General features: G+C 39.9%; 2 protein-coding genes across 2 annotated transcripts; both read right to left on the reverse strand.

Moving 5' to 3' along the window:
* Nucleotides 1-140: 140 nt before the first annotated feature.
* Nucleotides 141-6,868, reverse strand: LOC111234204 (glycerol-3-phosphate acyltransferase 4-like). The gene is made up of 13 exons (XM_022762168.1): nucleotides 6,717-6,868; nucleotides 5,269-5,574; nucleotides 4,044-4,113; nucleotides 3,650-3,944; nucleotides 3,490-3,564; nucleotides 3,131-3,220; nucleotides 2,766-2,859; nucleotides 2,481-2,596; nucleotides 1,499-1,554; nucleotides 1,319-1,404; nucleotides 1,116-1,244; nucleotides 897-976; nucleotides 141-600 (listed from the first exon to the last, which is right to left on the reverse strand). The coding sequence occupies exons 2-13, from the start codon at nucleotides 5,434-5,436 to the stop codon at nucleotides 438-440; spliced, it is 1,422 nt and encodes a 473-aa protein (XP_022617889.1). The 5' UTR covers nucleotides 5,437-5,574; nucleotides 6,717-6,868; the 3' UTR covers nucleotides 141-437.
* Nucleotides 6,869-8,980: 2,112 nt separating this feature from the next.
* On the reverse strand, nucleotides 8,981-16,448 carry LOC111234193 (calcium-binding protein 1-like). The gene is made up of 8 exons (XM_022762155.1): nucleotides 16,351-16,448; nucleotides 13,295-13,462; nucleotides 12,249-12,279; nucleotides 12,000-12,143; nucleotides 11,700-11,809; nucleotides 11,346-11,420; nucleotides 11,127-11,199; nucleotides 8,981-10,535 (listed from the first exon to the last, which is right to left on the reverse strand). Exons 1-8 carry the CDS (start codon nucleotides 16,390-16,392, stop codon nucleotides 10,510-10,512), a joined length of 669 nt encoding a protein of 222 aa, XP_022617876.1. The 5' UTR covers nucleotides 16,393-16,448; the 3' UTR covers nucleotides 8,981-10,509.
* Between the last annotated feature and the right edge of the window lie 1,923 nt (nucleotides 16,449-18,371).

Here is an 18,371-nt window from a genome sequence, read left to right on the forward strand (position 1 = left end):
GACTCATATAGAGCCTTGAGCCAATTAGAAAAGTGACGCACAAGTGTTGGCACTGCCAGAGTGTCTGTGACGTAATAACTGTACTGTAGTACTAGACACTTAAAATAGTTGCAGTTTTCTTAATAGCTACGCACCTGCCGGGACTATCCTCCATGGTGTTAAGGTTTTCATCATTCACAAACAGTAAATATGTTTTAATCATTTACAACATAATGTCACAACATACAACACATTAAATAAATATGATAAAAACATAAATATCAAAACAAAACATGCTACAAAATCCTTTTCTTTGGTTCTGAGCCTGGTAAAAATGACACAATATAAATTCCTACTTTGATAATTCACATGTATGTGTAAGATGTCACTGTAGAGTCTGTACGTCTTGTACAATAAAAGTATGTCATACATTCACTGTGTCCTCATTGTCTTTTGCTTCATCCTCGGCTGTTTTCATGCTCCTCTGGATTTTCGTCCTCTAAATGTTTGTCGTCACTGTGGTCTTCCTGGTCCTGCTCACCTACAAGAACTTTGCTGTAGAGTTTCTGCTGCTCCTCTTTAAAAGCATCTTTCACTTTTCCTCGTTTCAGCCCTCCATCCCTGAGAGCACACAGGTAAAAAAAAAAAGGAAAAGTGAATCACACACAGACTTGACACGGTGTTATTAGTTACTTTTTCCACAAACCCTGGAGGGAATAACCTGGATTGCCTCCATGAATTAGCTTCAGGGTGTAATAATGCAGCTTTTGTCAAAGCTGAAAAGCTATTAATATTAACAATGTGTTTAGTGAATCAGCGTCTGTTTCATGCCATTGGCAACCTCCCCCTTTTTAACAACCATTAGCACCTATAATTTAACTGATATATTATGACATTTAAATACAACAATGACTCACCAAATGAGATCCACTAAGCCTCCTTGTGCAGCTATGGCCGCTTTCACTCTGTTGGCAAACTGCACCGCATCCTCCCCTTCCTAGACAAGGACAATAAAAAAAAAAAAAGAACAGGCTGAGAAAAGGTAGAAACAGTCCTCGAGTAGACAGAATAAATAATAGCTTGTCTAAAAGTTATATCATTATCATCATCATTATTTTGTTGTGACAAAGCTTCACCTCTTTGTTCATAGGTGGCAGATACCAAACGCTGCAGACAATGGCCCAGCTGCTCATCATCCTCAACAGATAATTCACCATGCCAAACTTACTGCTGTTCCAGAAAGCATCCCCAAACAGAGGATCATACTGCAAGGTGGAAATAAGGACATATTACGTCTATAAGTGAGAGCAAAATGAGAAGAGAAGGAAAATATTCCTACCTTAATGGCGACTGGATAGACAGTGCAGTCAATCTCAAAGCTGCCCTTTTTGAACATCATCACTGATGTGTTATTGATGCAAGTACCTGTCGATGACACAGTGCAAAGACCTTTAGCAACACTAAACAAAACAGCAGCATATCAACAGTTACTTTAGCTCTACAGCATTATGATACACACCCTCAGGAAAGATAAGGATAGGCTGTTTGGTTTTGTCAGCAACATGATCACCAAGTCTGAAATGACAAAGCAGATACATAAATATTTTACCCAAATGTAGCCATTTACATCATTTCTATACTGTAGTTTCCAATCTGAGCAAATATAATAGGAACGATCAAATCATTGCCTAACATCCAAATCAGAATCATTACAGTGGACAATGACAAGTTGAAATATAACTTGAGCAGTATAACCTGTATTTTAAATGTTTTTAAACACAAAGCTTCAGGGTCCGTGCCAATTTCGCAAACTAAGATTCAACCACAAGCTGCTTTATGTTAGACTTTTGTCCACTGTCAAGTTAATTGCTTGATGGCTGCCACACTGTTTGTCATAGTGGAACATTAACGGATTATTTGTCACTTAACACCATGCACCAAATTTGGTATTGTTAGGTCATTAAGTGAAAAGGCATTAGGGAAACGAACAAAGACAAATCAATCTAAAAAGACAGAGAGCAAGAATACAAAAATCTGCTACAATTTGAGGTCCTTCACTCACAGTGCTGCTGTCTCTGTGACTGGTGTATTATTTGTTGGGAGGCCTTTACCAGCATGTAGACAAATTTAGATTTTCTTGTGTAAAAATACTGTACAGTATGTAAGTGTTTAGTATAAGTCTATAGTAGTATATAGTGTGTATGTATCACAGTGTGTCAGAATAAAATCTAACAATTATAAATAAACGTTTTAATCTTTTTGTTAATGCTTCACTATCAACCATGTGAACATAATGAAACAAAACTCCTAATAAGAAACATACAGAGGTGAATGGCAGGACCACCGTACAATATGATCCTCTCTGTGACACTCACTGCTTACCATCAGCAATATCACCTATCCAAATGAATACCATAAAAATGATTACTGGCTGCTCAGCAGTACCACTCAACAATCTAACAGGAGCTGAGAGCAGCAACACTGAGACAATGCAGTGTTACCTTTTTGCCACTAGGTGTCTGTCTTTAACTTCTGATCTTTCAAACCAGATGTGAGGAGAGGATTTGACCATGGCTCTTTGGATCATTCCCATCAACCCTCCATGCACCTGGCCAACCTGAGAGACAAGTTCAACTCAAGCTCAACTCAAAAACAATATCTCTACTCATCTCTAATACTAAAAAAGCTGAGCAGTTTTTTCATAATTCTTCAGCCTTACGAAGACTGAACACACACAGGCTCACAGAAACACATTATAGTATATAGAGAGACACAAACTCTTCTACCATAGAGTAGTAGCCATCATTGGCCAGGATGATGACATCAATGGGTGTTGTATGATTGGCCACACAGATCCCACCATTCTGTGGTTTGTTCTCCCTGCAATTAAACAGGTTTATTCAAGACAGACATACAACTCACTGCCACACACATAGAAAAACAACATCACTTTGTGTAGAAAAAACAATTACACGAATCACATTTTGAAGGTCCTATCAGTGTTTTTCTTCTCATTATATTATTTGAAGAGGAGACATTTACAAAAAGCTGCTTTCTTGTCAAATGTGATGCCATCATAATTATTACATTCAATAAATTCAACTGTTTCTGAGGAAGCTGATATTGTTGCTGAATATCAAATATCCTGTACCTGTTATGATAGGTGATGATTGCTGTGAGAGCTCTGACACAGATGCGGTAACACATCAAATGAACCTTCTCACTCAGGTAGGACCTTAACCTGAAGACACAGAGCATTATGCCACAACAATTCACTCCAGTCCCTTCAGTATTGATGCACACTTCAAGGTCTATCAAACAGACACTTCATTTTTAAAGCAGCAGAACAATCCTTCTGGAAAAGAAAAGTGTTGTAATTTTAACCCTGATTTGCTAAAAATGTGTGCAGAGCAGTCTACGTGATTACAATAGTCAGTCTTGTAGACTAACTTACAGTCCTAAATTCACATGCATGTTTTGAACTACTGTTGGAACTGGTGGGAAACTTACTCTCTATTTGGCAAAAAGCCCACCAAGGCAGTCAGGACTAGGAGCAAACCAATGCCAGTGACTGCCAGAGTAACCCTGCAGGAAAGACAACAGTCAGTTGACGTTGACCCACTCTCGGCTATTGTACTATGAGATAAATCTGCCTGTGTGCTGCTCTGACCTGAGAGGAAGCAGGACGCCATAGCGGATGAGGATCCCCAGGCCCCACAGGACGGTAAGCCTCAGACTTATGTGACGGAAGTTGTAGTTGCTCCGAGTCAGCAAGTTCCAGCTCTCCAGTTCCTGGGCTGAAAAGCGCTTGGTCACCTCATCATCCACGATGCTCTCCACACCTCTGCGGCAGAAGTAGAAGATGTCGGCCATCTCAAACTCCGGCTCTGAGCGCAGACAGGCTGAACCACGGAGCTCCTGGATCTCCTGCTGCAAAGAAGATGGTGGTTCTTTGGCTATGATACCTGCAATGAGAATGAGAAGAAAAAAAGATGTGTTTGGATAAAATTATAGAAATTATACATGTACAATAGGCATTGATTACTGAGAAATATTAATATTACCATTGCTATATGGTTTATAGAGTTCCTGATTCTTTTCCTTTGCTCCCATCTCCATTCGTAGCATTGCCCACTTTAAGAGAAAAAACATCAAGATAACTCAATTAGAGGATTAGAACAATTCAGTATTACAGTTTCTCTGTTTACTGTAATGTACATACAGCAGCATAAGAGCAAGAACTAAAGACTTACATACAGATACACTACTACCAACCAGTAAATATAAAGTTGCGTGAGCAGGAATAAACATTGCATTCCCCCAAATTGCAATCAAGGTTAATGATTTAAAGAGAATATGGGCAACATAGACTGTGATATGATCAGAGTGATAGAAGTAGGCAACATGATCCTTGGAGCCTACAGTTCTGCAGAAAAGAGGGTTGGCAAAACATGTTTTTCTGAGAAGCTTGCAACTGAGAAAACAACACACAGAAATGACAGAAACATTCAACACTTTCAACCGTCTACCCTTTGTCTGACTTACTCAAGCATAAGTAGGTCACAATTCTGATAGATCAGAGCTCTGTGCCACCTAAACCTGGAGAGAGAACATTTAAAGAACCATCGCTTGGTGTGTGCGCCAAATATAAACACCACAATGACAGCACCGACAGCCACTTCAGACTGACCAGCTCCAGGAGGCTCCAACAGGGCTGTATCCTCAGCCCTAACAACCAACTACAGGGGCGAAACAACTGGATTACAACAGTTGCCTTCAACTGTCCTACAACCTTTACGAAAGTAGGAAAACATTTTGCAAATGTCACCAAAAAAAAATATGTTAAAAAAATCCTTCCCAAGAGTCTGAGCTCCCTGCAGTATCTACACCACCTCAGATGGAAGTCCCATGGCTAAAAGCCTGTTCTTCCCAGGGGTCTGTCCCAAAGCCAAAGTCCCTGAGGAAAAAGATGCAACAGTATGTCCTGTGCTTTTAACAGTCTCTCTGAATTGGGACTTCCCAGGGGTCCCATCCAGCAAGGCGTGCTTTTTTTAATCAAAAAAGTGAAGTTAACACTTCAATAAAAAATCACTAACAACTCTGAGGGAAATAATATATTACTGTAGCAATTTAGTAATAGTGTAAGATGTTTCACTCAAAATGTTGTATGATGTGTAATCAATAAATAAAATAACCTTTCCAATTCACCATTCAATAACATGCAAGTATAAATGTCTTTGATTTGTAGACCTCCAATAATATTGTGTATTAAACTGGCACCAAGCTCACCTCAAAGATCTTGAGAAGCGTCCTCATGTACAGCCTGCGCATACCAAAAGAGACTCCAAGTACAGCTGGCACAATTATGAAGACAAACAGAAGAGTGAACCACACAGTGATGGAGATGCCAAGACACCTGCACAGCAGGTTGTCAACAGGAAGTGTAAACCAAGTCATGCTACCAACAGTGGCAACACAGAGAATGACACTGCACAGCACACTGTAACCCTCAGCTTTAAGGCGAGTCTTCTGATCTGTTTGAAGCCTCTGTGTCTGTGGCCGACAGCGACATGTGAATCAGGAGACGCTCATAGTCTGTTGGACAAAGACAGCACAAAATATGAACATCACTCAGAAAAAGGGCAAACTTTATAATCCTCAATGTTCTCTTTCAGGCGATTTGTTCTACACTGTGACTGACATTCAATGATTTTTTGCACAGCATTCTTTGCTGATGGCCAATAAGGTGTTCAGCCACATATTACCACTAATAAAATATTATTTGTGTATTATTTTATTGAGACGTTATTGATATACTCAATAGTTCTAGCCTACACTTTATAACTGATAGATTGGTACCTCCTGGGTGCCCCTCTCATATTTGGTATTACTGAGTGGAAACTTTTGTTCAAACTGTCTGATTTGACTTGATTTCCTCTTTGAATTCACTGACTTTTTCTGACAGCATGAGCAAGAGTTATTCTAGCTTTTCAACAATGAGGGCATGGCTGTTGCTCACAATTGTAAATTGACAGCAAATGCCTTAAGAGTTTAAAACCTGGAATAACTTTTACGCAGGCTGTGAGAAACAAAGCTATTGAATGAATATATTATATGACATTATATTATACTATATTATACTACATCATATTATTTAGTCGATGTATGTGTTCTGTTGTGTTCTCTGTCAAGGTTTATCTGTTGTATAGTGTATTACCAATTAAATAAATAAATAAAATGTAAAATACTGTGAATAGTTATTAAGTACATGATTTACTGAAAGTACATTTTAGGAATTTCATCAAGCTGTAACTTTCTTGCGTCAAGCCTGAAAGGTGCAATACCACTAAAAATGATGAATTCCTATTAATGATAGTTAGTTATCAAAAGACGCTCATCATCTGTTGCAGAGTTAACTAAGTAATAGTGAGTGGCCATTATGATATCTAGAAGCAACGCTTTAGCTTAATATTATTATATAACGTTGACAGTTATTGCTTTGCTACATCACCAGAGTGAGCATCCTGTAACGGGACACCTTCAGCTATCAGTCTCTTCTCTTCAGAGAGAGACCATCAGCTACGTGTATAGTATTATTAGGACGTTTTGACAAGTTTGACTGATAACATGCTATCTTAAGAGTGAGCTGCTAATAGCAGGAAAGCTCATTTTGATTCCCAGCTAACGGCTAATGGCTAATTAGCCTATGTGTTAGCTACAAAGGGAACGGCTCTTACCGTCCTCCGGATTTAACGCTATTATCGTTAGTCCAGTGTCGGAGGAGGATTGAGGTGACAGACGGTGAGGTGGTTCTCCATCTGGACAGTCAAGGCTGGAGCACAGGACACACTGACACACTGTGTTGGCTTCACCAGATTTTAGCAGCGACTTACAGCTACAGAGTCATAGCAACAGGTGTCCAATGAGGGATGCTGTCACTGCACCGTGGGCTGGGCATAGATAGACAGATCATCTACATCTATTATGAGAAATTGTACAGTGTCCATCATAGGTATTAATTAATTAATTAATTAATTGTGGTACTCATGCAAACTACTAACAATGGTCTTTCAATGTTTCCTCAAATATAGTGGGGTTTTAATTATTTATATGGCATGTCAGTGCCAGTGACTCCCCCATGTTAAACAGTTGGCCCTCCCCACTACAGGGACCGCCCACACGCAAGATGGCACCTTGCAGTATGCAGTAGTCAGGTGAAAGCACCTTCCAGAGTACCCTGCACTGAAGAAACCACAGTTTCGTCTAAAAAGGCCAGCAAAGTAAGACCATAAGACCAGAGCTCAGGCAGACTGCTCCACGGAGACTGGCCAGCTCAAATCCAGGTCAGCCGGTGGCCCGTTAAAACATCTATAAAGTTTTTTAAGTTTTCACCGGCTCGGTCAGTTTCTTTACCAGCTAATTTCATTTGTGTTGCAGGTCCCAACACATAAGACTAAGGCTGAATTTCTTTCCCAGTCCAACCATGGAGTCAATACTGTACAATACATATTCAACTTGACCTGGAACCAGCTTTTCTTCTCGAGGTGTAAGTACTTTTCTGGCTACATGCCACATGTCTGTCTTCAGTGGTGACCTGCTACAGAATGCATTTGCTAACTTGCCGTATTATTTCTTGGCAAACGCTAGCTGGCTCACTGTCAGCGTTGCTGTGAAGCATATCACATCAATGGTTGTGGTTGGATTGTTTATGTTGGCTCTCATAACTTAATTCAGTTGTGCTGGTTAGTGTGTGTTTAAAACCCAAAGTGACACAGTTTAACATACAGGATCTGCCCAAAAAGGCAATATATTCACTTCAACACTTCTTTAAGTGAGTACCAGGGATTAGGACCTCTGTTTTTGTTGTCAGTCCATGTATGTAAACCTGAACACAATTGGACTGAATGTTCATCATTTTAACAAGTCTTCTCCTGTCATTGTGTACAGTACATTGTCTCTATGACATTCTAAGTTTTATCCACTTAAACCTCTATGATATGAACATTTTATTCACACTGAAACATACCTTTTGTTTTGATAAGAGAACAAAGACAGCCTGCCATGAGCTATTTCAGTTAAAAGCCAAGTTGGCTCTTACTGAGAAAAACTGGTCAGTAGACAAAGGCCTGTGTGTTTATAATACTACAGGAGACTTGCCAGTGTGCTACTTACAAAGATTTTTGTAAATATCAGAATTGTATCTGTCTACATCTTCATTTGTTGTTATGACAGTCATTCCACATTTCAGCAAATAATTCATTTAGATAAACTGTTCTGAAATGTTTGTTTTTTGTCTACAGACTGCTGGATTTGAAGAGCTTAATTTTCTTTATCAATTGAAATACTGTCACAGGAAGGTCCACCTAATTTTGGTCTCCATAAGCAGAGGTTTCAAAGTTTTTTTAGTTAGATGTTTTCTTGATCCCATTTCCAAATAATTTCCAACCAACTCCTTAGTTGCCTTACACAGGATTTGATGTTTTTGGTTTTGTTTTTCTGGATGTAAAGCATTCATTGCCAAACCAATTCCTGGGCTTTACTTTACTTAAAACATTCTTTTCAGTTTTGGAATATGCTGTTTTCTCACCATATTAAGTTATACTACAGAACTTAAAACTTGCAATTTGCAATGGTATTGATCTATGTGTATAGTTCAGCCTCTGCAAAGGGAAGAAATGCATTTTTTGATAGTTCTGAAGTTGTCATAATGTATCGTCTTAGCTGGCTTGCCTAGTTAGCCTACATTCAGGAGTAAATATCACCAAACCATGGGCTGACTGGTTGTTAAAAGTTCCATACTGTAGAAATTAAGATTTCCATGTTTTTTTTTTTATTATAAAAAGGTTTAGGTATGAAAGTATCTAAGTAAGTAATTAGTAAAGTATGTTAGTACGTACAGGTTTGGTTCAGATTGTGGAGTCCTCGTAATACAGATTCATGTCCCCATTACATTGTTAATACAAGAAGAAACGCACACCTAAACACATATTAATCTCTCCAATAAAAACCTTTATTTTTATATGTTCTGCTACAAATTGCAGTTGTTTTCTAGCATGCATAGTTTCACACAGTTAAGACAAGTAAAATCACAAAGTAAGATTTCCCTTTAGAAGAATATCTTTACTTCAGAGCATGCATATACTCCCATGTCCATTCATGAACAGTCAACCAATAATTTAGCTGCCCCAGGAACCAAAGGGCAATTCAAGCAGCCATTTTGAAAATGTTATCCAATGAATCATATTTCTAAAAACATACTGCACCTACTACACTGCGACTCAAATAATATTCTTATAAACTTTCTTTGGCTTTTTTCATAAAGAAGTTAGTACCACTTCTTTACAAATATTAATAATGAAGGTAAGAGGGGAAAAAGAATTGGTAATAGATATTATGCTAGGGGCAGTTAATGGATGAGGTTGATTGTTCGATTGATTTTGAGGTATCAAAGTTCAAAGTGAAAATGTTGTACCAAAGTGAAAGTCACTTGAGGACTCAGTAGACTCACAAAACCCCAAATAGACAAGAACATTTATCAGAGCTCTTTGATAATAATTACAGCATTAACAAAATCCATATTTCATCTATAGTTTTAACACTCTGTTGATCACCTACCACTGTAACTTAGGTGTAGATTAACTCAAAAAAGTGTTTAATGTATTGAGTATTCATGCAGAATTAGTAAAACATACTGTAATTAAAAAGGCCAATTACAGTAGTCAAGATTAGCAACTCACTGTACCTAGCCTCAACAAAAGTTTCAGTTGAAGGAGTCTGTTCATCTTATGCACACTGAAAATTACATACATATATATATATCACAGTAAGATAGGCATAATGTTATTAATGTCAGAAGAACAGCATCTGTGCTACATTACACATAATTACAAAACAAATATTGGCTTGCCTTAACCAGGGTTGGACAATTGTCTTAAGGGAGATAATAAGTACAGTTTAGGGTGGAGAAGAACAACAGTATGCACAAAACACAAACACACAGCTTTGACAGGATCACACGAAATATTTCCATATTGCAATGTTGTATTTGTGCTTCTCAGCATTATAAAGGAATGTGTTGCATTTGTGGGGTGTTTGCTGGCATACTGCTGTAGTTGAAAATATGTCTTCTTAATTGCTACTATTATTAACAACAATAGTAAAGTGTTTAAGCAAAATTGCTCAAACATCTGGGTCAACAACCACATCAGCATTAGAAATGTCATTACTAAAGGAAAATATGCTTTTTAAAATATACTTTGTAAAAGTCTGAAATGCAGCTGTTGGTTTTTTTGTGCTCTAAGAAACAGCAGCAGCATATAATCAACAGTGTTGCTCCTGGCTGTAGTGGTCAGCCTTTGTGCTTCAGCGTGGCAGTTTCAGGGCAGGGTTGATATGTTTTTGTTCTCTTGTTCGCTGTCAGTTCAGAAGTTCAAGATCCATCAGTATTCTTGTGCCGGTCTCTCTCATATTCCTCCCATAACAACAGAGAATCCATGTTGTGTTTTAACATCTCGGCTCTCCGTGACAAACTCATCGAGACATCATACGCACAAATTCTGTTAGTAAAAGAACAGGACAGATGGTTTTCACACACAGTAGCTCAGTGACCTGCTTTCGATTGAATCTATTATCAAATATGTGATACTGCACAAGTGGGAAGAATTTCCTCTTAATATATAGGATATACACATCCGATCACAGAAGTCACATTAGCCAAGACCGTGCACCATGCACCTAGCATTCCACAAGTACACTTTCTTCTTTGATCTTGCTCGATCAAATGTTGCTTGGACATTAATATTGATGGAACACAGAGGAAATGTAAGATCACGTTGATGTAAGAACCGTTGCAATACTGAGAACAGCAGCACTTTCTGATATGTTCATCCCTGACAGCCTGCATGCATCTTTTCCTCTGTGGGTAATCTATGAGGTGACATAATCCCTTGGTATGGTGATAATCTGACAGACAGACCTACTGCCTTCATCCCCTCACCTCACTATCAGCATGGTATTGGGATATCAGCCAGACACATTGCTGGGATTTGAAATATGTGTGAATGTGTGTGTGTTTTAAGAGAGAGACAGAAAGGAAGGAGGAAAAAGGAAAATATGGTCTTCTGTATGAATTGCATATTATCCTTTACCTTCGAAGTCTACATGTCCATCTCCATTGAGATCTATATCTCGTAGGATGTCCTCCAGATCTCTGTGTCCAACCTGAAGAGGTCAGATTGTGGGGAATCAAAGTGTGAACTTAATTCAGAGAAGATTTATAAGTAGAGTGGAAAGACAAGATTCAGACAGACACAATGACTGATGGAGAGCTACAGAGAAGAGGGCATACTCTCCTAGCAGCTCTGTACCTGTTGTCCTAAAAGTTTTTTCATTGCTTCTCGAAGTTCTGCTGTACTGATCTGGCCATCGCCATTTGTGTCAAACTGAAATCAAGACAAAACAGACAAATTACCAGAACAGAAATGCAAGAAGTGGAATAGAATCACGATATGCAATTATCAAAACTGTCTTTTCTCCTTTTCTTTAATACGTCCCTAAACTTGTAAGACCCACTGTTGGCGTCGCAAAATTATCATCAACGCTATCTGACATGAAGTCCATAAAGTTATACTTGAATTTAAAGTTAAAACTCTTTAAAAAAAATATATATATATATTATTTTTGCTATTTTGTGTGCTTTTACCACGTGATTTTTTCCTCACCTCCTTGAATGCATCCCTCAGCTCTTTCACCCCAATCATGTCTGCAGTTTCAGCCAGAAGTTTGGGCCCCATCAGTTCTACAAAGTCCTCAAAATCAACATGTCCTCCCACTGTTGGACAGAAGGGAAAGAGGAAGCTGGGTTAACTTTCAGGGTTTGTTTAGACACCAAAAAAAAAAAAAGGGACAAAACTTGCTTTATTTGCACTTTGTCTGACACTCAAGCTTAAGCACTGTGGTTGTAAAAGTGGAAATAATTCATAGACATGCACACACATACACAAAGACACAGTTTTACTCACAGTTCATGTTGATCTGCTGACTCAGCTCTATTAGCTCCATCTCTGTTGGCATGTAGCCCATAGTCCTCATGCAGTTTCCCAGGTCTTTACAGCCGATAAACCCGTCTTTGTCTTTGTCGAACTCCTTGAAGGCCTCACGCAACTCTGAGAGCAGGGGAGATAAGGTATGAATATTAGATAGATGGGAAAATTATTAGAGAAATTACAGTTTTATTTTTGCATTCTTTATTGTCCTGAAATGTAACATACCATCCATTTCTTCTGGCCTCAACTCTCTGTCCTGAGAAAGATCACAGTACAAAGTTAGGATCCAAACACTGCGGATATTTTTAATACTCAGCCAATACGCAGCATTCCTCACACAACATGATGCTGTATAAAAATAAACTATGTGGCACGGAGAGTGCCAAGAGTCTGCAGGTTTTCTTCCGGCCAGAGAGGAGAAGGTTATCAGTGTTTGGATGGCAGGAAAACATGCAGATCCTTGGCACACATGCGACACATAATTAGATATTGGGATGAAAGTAATCATAGCATTTGTTATAATAGAAATGAATCTGAACCATTTACTGTATCCATAGCGTAAGTGTTTTTTTTTTTTTTTCATAGTCACGTTGTTTGCATTTCTGAAAGTGTGGATATGCAGAGGCAATGGAAATACGCAAAGTACACAATAGCTCTTTTATTTGCCAGTCCACTGAAGTAAAATGACTCAATCTCAACCACTGCACCCATTAAGAACAACCATCTGAGAGCTTGTCTTTAGAAAAGTCAGTAAAACAGCAGTCGTCCACACTGAAGAATTCAACATCCCTGTTTTCTTTAATAACGAGACTCTGACTCGTGTTGTCACTGCTGGAAATAGACAAAGAGAAATAATCATCAGGTGAGGAGCATTTCTCCCATCGCCATAACCCAGGTTTAATAATCCTCCATCCTGCTACAAATGTCCACCATGTTTATGAGTAATCCAGCCTCATGCAGAAATATAGACTGACAAACACCAACACACACACACACACACACACACACACACACACACACACACACACACTTACAGTCAGCATTCTAGCTGTCAACAAGACTCCATACTATAAAGATTTAAAGTTTTCATATTGTCAAAATACCATATTCTCTGTCCCACCACGCTACTTTACATGCTCGAAGTGCTGACAGTACAGTAAGAGATGATTACTACACACATTCACATTGAGTTTTACTTATTGTGTGTGTACTGTATTGTGTGCTAATCTCTCTTGGCATGCATTCACATGATATTTTCTGGACTTACGTACAGCCTGCCGGCTCTCAGCGAAGCCCTTGCGTAGAAAGATGCATGCAGGCCCCAGTACGTTGTGCATGTTGGCTCCGTTCTGGGCCAGGGCCACTAGCGGCTCAAGATAGGCCCCCCCAGAGCCCCCCTCCTCACAGGACTGCACTGCTTTGTAGTTCTTCTTCTGGTCCTGGAGCAGCATCCGGGGCAGGGGGGCCAAACATGGGAGCAGGGGCAAAGACAGGGGTAGAGACTGTGACTCAGATTGTGGCAGCATGGAGCGAAAAAGGAGCCGACACGGAGGTGGGATGGAGGGGGTTCAAAAGCAGGTGACAGACACATGTCTGTCAGTCATAGAGAGGTGTTCAGTCAGGTCAGTCATGATGGGGGGAAGAAACTCAGTCAGAGGAAAGACTGTGTAATATATCCTGACACAAGCAACTGATGCCATCTATGACTCTGTCCTGTTGGTCACCACCCTGCACAACAGTACCAAGCCTCCATACTGTTTGTAGCAGATAATGTCAGCGGAGGTTACCGGTTAGCAAAAAGGCAGTGCCCCTTTTCATGTCAACAAACACATCTGACAGCCTCATGTGACGGCTCTTTAGTCAGTTTGTCACAGTCTTCACCTGCATATTTTCTTACAATTAAGACTAATTGTGGTTTATTGCAAAATTGGTCAGATTTGAGCATTTTTCACCCTCTTTTCTAACTCCTATGATAACTGTTACTCACCAAAGTAATTGCTAAAATCTGGAAAAACAGCAACATCGCTACAACGAAGTCAAACACTGCATGAAACATAAGCATATGATCATACAAGTTTTTAAAGAAACCCCAGGTTAGCCAGTTTTAATATGAAGAGGGATGAAAAAGTACTTCAGGCAGACTGCATGTTGTAAACATTCAACGCAGTGTTTGTTGAGTACAATGTTTTTATAATCAATAGCAATAATGGTAAGAACTAAGAAAATAAGAATTAAGTTGTAATTAACCAGAATGATCCTTTAATAGCCAGTGGTCATCGGTAGGAAAGAACAGAATCCACATGAGTATATATGTTTTTAACTGACAGCATTATGATTCCCTCTAATGATACCGTCTCAGTGTGTTAGCAGTAGTCGTATCAGTAGTACTACGAGCACAATGTCTGTTGATATTAGGAAATTTAAAAGATTGATGATACACTACTTGTACAATCAACTGCGGCTAGCTGGGGAGAGTTACTTGAATTTTTCCAAGAGTGACGAGGTTTTTTATGTGCGCATTACAAAATGGTTGTGTTGTTCAGAAGATAAGGCAAAAGTTTAGCCAGCCATTAAATTATAATCACCAATTAGCCACTCAACCAGGGGGCAAAAGTTGTTCTCACAACAGTCATCCCAATTACAGAGCTAGCTACAGCTTAATTAAAAACAGGCAATAACGGCCTGCAAGTGGACAAAAAAAGCTTCCTCTAAAGTCAAATAAGGTCCGACCATTGTTCTGACTAATATCCGAATTAGAGAGAGCAGCAGTCTAATCTGAGGCTAAATGCAGAACACTGGAGACAACTAGAAAATGGACTCTGTTCTCATGCTCTGTGATTACTACTGCACATTTTTGCCAAGCAGATATACAGAGTTTAAATTAGTAACATCTCTTCTCGCTGGTCAGGTCTTCAATTACCACAATGTAACATCCATCCCAGCTACAAGCAAGTGAAGTAGACTCGCTGTCACAGCGAATTACCAAGGTTTTTTTTTTTTTTTGCTGCTGCTTTAATTCTCTCAGACATGAACTAGTACCCATCTTCAGATGGTTATAACAGTAAAAATAAGACATCTGCATGCATACAGACTGAAAAATGATTATGCATACATATACTACATGCATATACAAACTGTATTATATGCTCTACAAATGACCTTCACACACCATCTGTTGCCATGCCAGTCCTAATGCCAGTTCGTGCATTCCTACAGTCTCCACAACAGGAGCGGATGCCCACTGGGTAATCTGACCAAGTGATGCATGGAGCAGGGCTGTCTGCGGGTATATTGTGCCAGAAAAAGTACTATGAAGCCACGCGCTTGCAGTTATATAACCCAAAAAAAAAGAAAAGAAAAGAAGTGTCAGAGAAAGGCTGTAGTCAAGCAAAAACTTCTCCAACACCCCAACCAATTTTGCACAGATGGCATCAACAGTTGCTCATGATATTGTGCTTCCTCAAGGATGTGCAGCTGCTGTGAAGGGAAATCTATTTGTGGGATTGTCTGCCTGCTACAGAGAGTCTGTTCAAGCATACAATGAGGACAGCAGATGTAAGAGATGTATTGTATAAACGAACTCTGTCATCTTGACTTTTTAGAAAAATGGTTCTGAACGTTCTCCCTGCGCTCCTCCTCAACTGTGCATTCACGTCGTCGTCGGAAACACTCAGAGTCAGAGGTACACATGAGCTGACAGAATCGGATACAGCTGAAACAGCACACCTGTTTTCGACATTTCTACTGACTGGTAACATCCCGCAGGTGCAGGCTCAACTTGTAGCATCTTCCGCTGGCTGGTAAAGTGGCATCGCTGTGCGGTCTGACTGACTCTAAAGTTTGCTGACATGATCCAAATTCACTGACCTCACCTCAGCCAACAGGTCAAGCACAAGCCGCACCAACCGGCTCCTCTGACCTGTCTGAGCAGCTGAAATGGGTTTCTGGGTGAATGAAAGCATGCACTGATGAGCACAGAGAAAACTTTGATCCAAAAAGACACATGATAGGATGCAGATGTCATATAAACGTTGCAGTGCAATGAGTTTTAGAGGAAGTCAACAAAGTCCTACATTAATATACATATACTCATATACTCATATACTATAAGATCCCACACTGGCAAATAGCCTCCATTTATCCTGCCGTGCGGGGCTCCAGCAACACAAAACACAGAGTAACAGCTGGTAGTGAAATCCACAGTGGTCAGTCAGTACAGGTCCAGTCAAATAGCCTTCAGTCAGGTTGGGGGTCACACAATGAGACAAACATGCGGGGGGATTCAAGGAGACCACAGCCAAATGAAAAACCTCAGAGCGGACCTTACCTTCTTGGTGAAAATTTTAAGCGACTTTACAGAGTTGCCCATTGCAAGAAAGAAAAAAAAATCCGTCTTGTTTTATGTTTTCTCTCTAACTGTGTCTGTGTTAGTGTGCCTGTGTGTAAGTGCACGTGTATGCATGTGTGTTTGCATATGTTTCCGGGCATGCATGGGAATAGGAGTGATTAGAAAGGGAAAGAAGGTTCAATGGGTCATTGACTGATATAAGAGGACATTTGCTGGAAAAAGCAGGGAACAGAGCAGAGATATCTTAGGAGGTAGACGGAGGTGAGGAGGGAGAGGACGAAGGAGTGTGCAGGAAGGTACCTGGAGGCAAGGACGCTGGGAAGTATGAGGGGAGGGACACAGAGACAAATGAGGAAATATGTAAACAAGAACAAAGGACAGATCAGAAGAACGCAAAGATGAAGCGAGGGAGAGGAAGCATGCATGTGAACAGAGCGAGATGCAAGCGCCAGGAGTAGAAAAAGCAAGATTGCTTATTCATTCCATCCTCTCTCCTACAGTGTCTTTCCTCCCTCCCTCCCTCCCTCCCCTCTACCCTCTCTCTCTCTCCCTCTCCTTCTCTCTCTCTCTCTCTCTCTGTCCGTCTGTCTGTCTATTGCTCTTTTTCCCTCACCCTCTCCCCCACTCTCGCTCACTCCACAGTTTTAAACCATCTATGCGAATGTGACAGAAGAAGCTCGTTCGGACAAGCATATTACCTTCCCCTGAGCAAGATGCTGGAGACACTAATCCAAACATGCACACACACACATACACACGCACACACAAACACACACATACACTCGATTAAACACACATGGATGTGGGGCTGTGGAGCTAAAAATATAACACACGCTTCCCCCTACTCTCCCATATCTCTCCCCACTCTACCCTCAGCATCCATCCCGCACTCTCTCTCTCTCTCTCTCTCTCTCTCTCTCTCTCTCTCACACACACACAAACCACACACCACACACAGACATAGGAGCATTACAAAGTCATGTTAAGCTTGAAGGGCTTGGATTCAGATCAAAGCCAAAATGTGCAAGAAATGACAATGGATTCTGAACCACCGAGGGTGCAAACCCAGCACGTGCAAATGCAAACACACAGACACAGGCAAATAAATGCTGTCTTTCAGTCTTTCTTGTACACACACACACACACATACACACACTCACACACGCAGACACACACACATTTATTGAGCATGATGACAGAAATAGTGGGGTTTCTAAATATGGAACATCTGAAACTGGTGGCAAAAAGCGGAAATGTAAATTTATTCTAGTAATGTGCTTGAATCATCACTGCATTTGTTTTACAGTTATAGGTTCTTGCTGCATCTATGTTTATGCAAAAGTGACAATAATCAATGAGTGTTAAAAGTCGACCTGTCAAATTTCAACAGTGTCGCAGCCTCAGAAAAGATTAAACGACTGATATTTAAATCCTAAAAACTCTGGAGCTTCTGTATATGAACTAAAGACATTTCTGTGATGATGAGGGAAGTGACACCTCGATGTGTGACTAAGTCTAAAAGGTGAAAGGTGTGACGACCAGGCAGAGACACTGATCTAAGTGTTCACTACTGCAGTATGGACACGTTGTTGTCACTGGGGCATTTTGCCACTCTTGAAACTTGTCACTGTTTGACTGCAATTTTTTTTTTTTTTAAAATAAGCCAACTCGTCAACTCCTATTTAAACATGTTTTTCACAGTCAAACTTGCCTCAATCTGTTTTGAACGTGTTTAATTCAAGCGTTTCAGTCTCGTAACGTTCTCGCTGACTCCAGCTACTAGCATCTGAGAGACGTGTGTGTGTGTGTGTGTGACATAATAGTGATCTGTTACTTGCATATTTTGCTTTGGGTCAAAATTGAATTGTATTTCTCTCCACGTGTTGAGTATGTTGGGAACATACTAAACTACAGCTCTTAAACAAGAAGCGGTTCATCATAGTACATATTATTACTTTAGGTTTATTTTTCTGATACTTTCTTGTAGTATTGCTACTTTT

This window comes from Seriola dumerili, unplaced genomic scaffold, assembly GCF_002260705.1.
Source record: "Seriola dumerili isolate Sdu_G_001 unplaced genomic scaffold, Sdu_1.0 BDQW01000442.1, whole genome shotgun sequence".
Lineage (NCBI taxonomy): Eukaryota > Metazoa > Chordata > Actinopteri > Carangiformes > Carangidae > Seriola > Seriola dumerili.

Excerpts from the sequence above, each read along its gene's own strand:
- LOC111234204 (XM_022762168.1), bottom strand. The coding sequence starts at position 5,436 with ATGACTTGGTTTACACTTCCTGTTGACAACCTGCTGTGCAGGTGTCTT. Across the intron at positions 3,565-3,649 it reads GGCGTCCTGCTTCCTCTCAG|GGTTACTCTGGCAGTCACTG; the intron begins GTCAGAGCAGCA and ends TCTTTCCTGCAG. Across the intron at positions 601-896 it reads GGCTTAGTGGATCTCATTTG|GGATGGAGGGCTGAAACGAG; the intron begins GTGAGTCATTGT and ends GTGTGCTCTCAG.
- LOC111234193 (XM_022762155.1), bottom strand. The coding sequence starts at position 16,392 with ATGGGCAACTCTGTAAAGTCGCTTAAAATTTTCACCAAGAAG. Across the intron at positions 13,463-16,350 it reads TTAAAATTTTCACCAAGAAG|GACCAGAAGAAGAACTACAA; the intron begins GTAAGGTCCGCT and ends ATGCTGCTCCAG. Across the intron at positions 12,144-12,248 it reads GAGGCCAGAAGAAATGGATG|AGTTGCGTGAGGCCTTCAAG; the intron begins GTATGTTACATT and ends CCCTGCTCTCAG.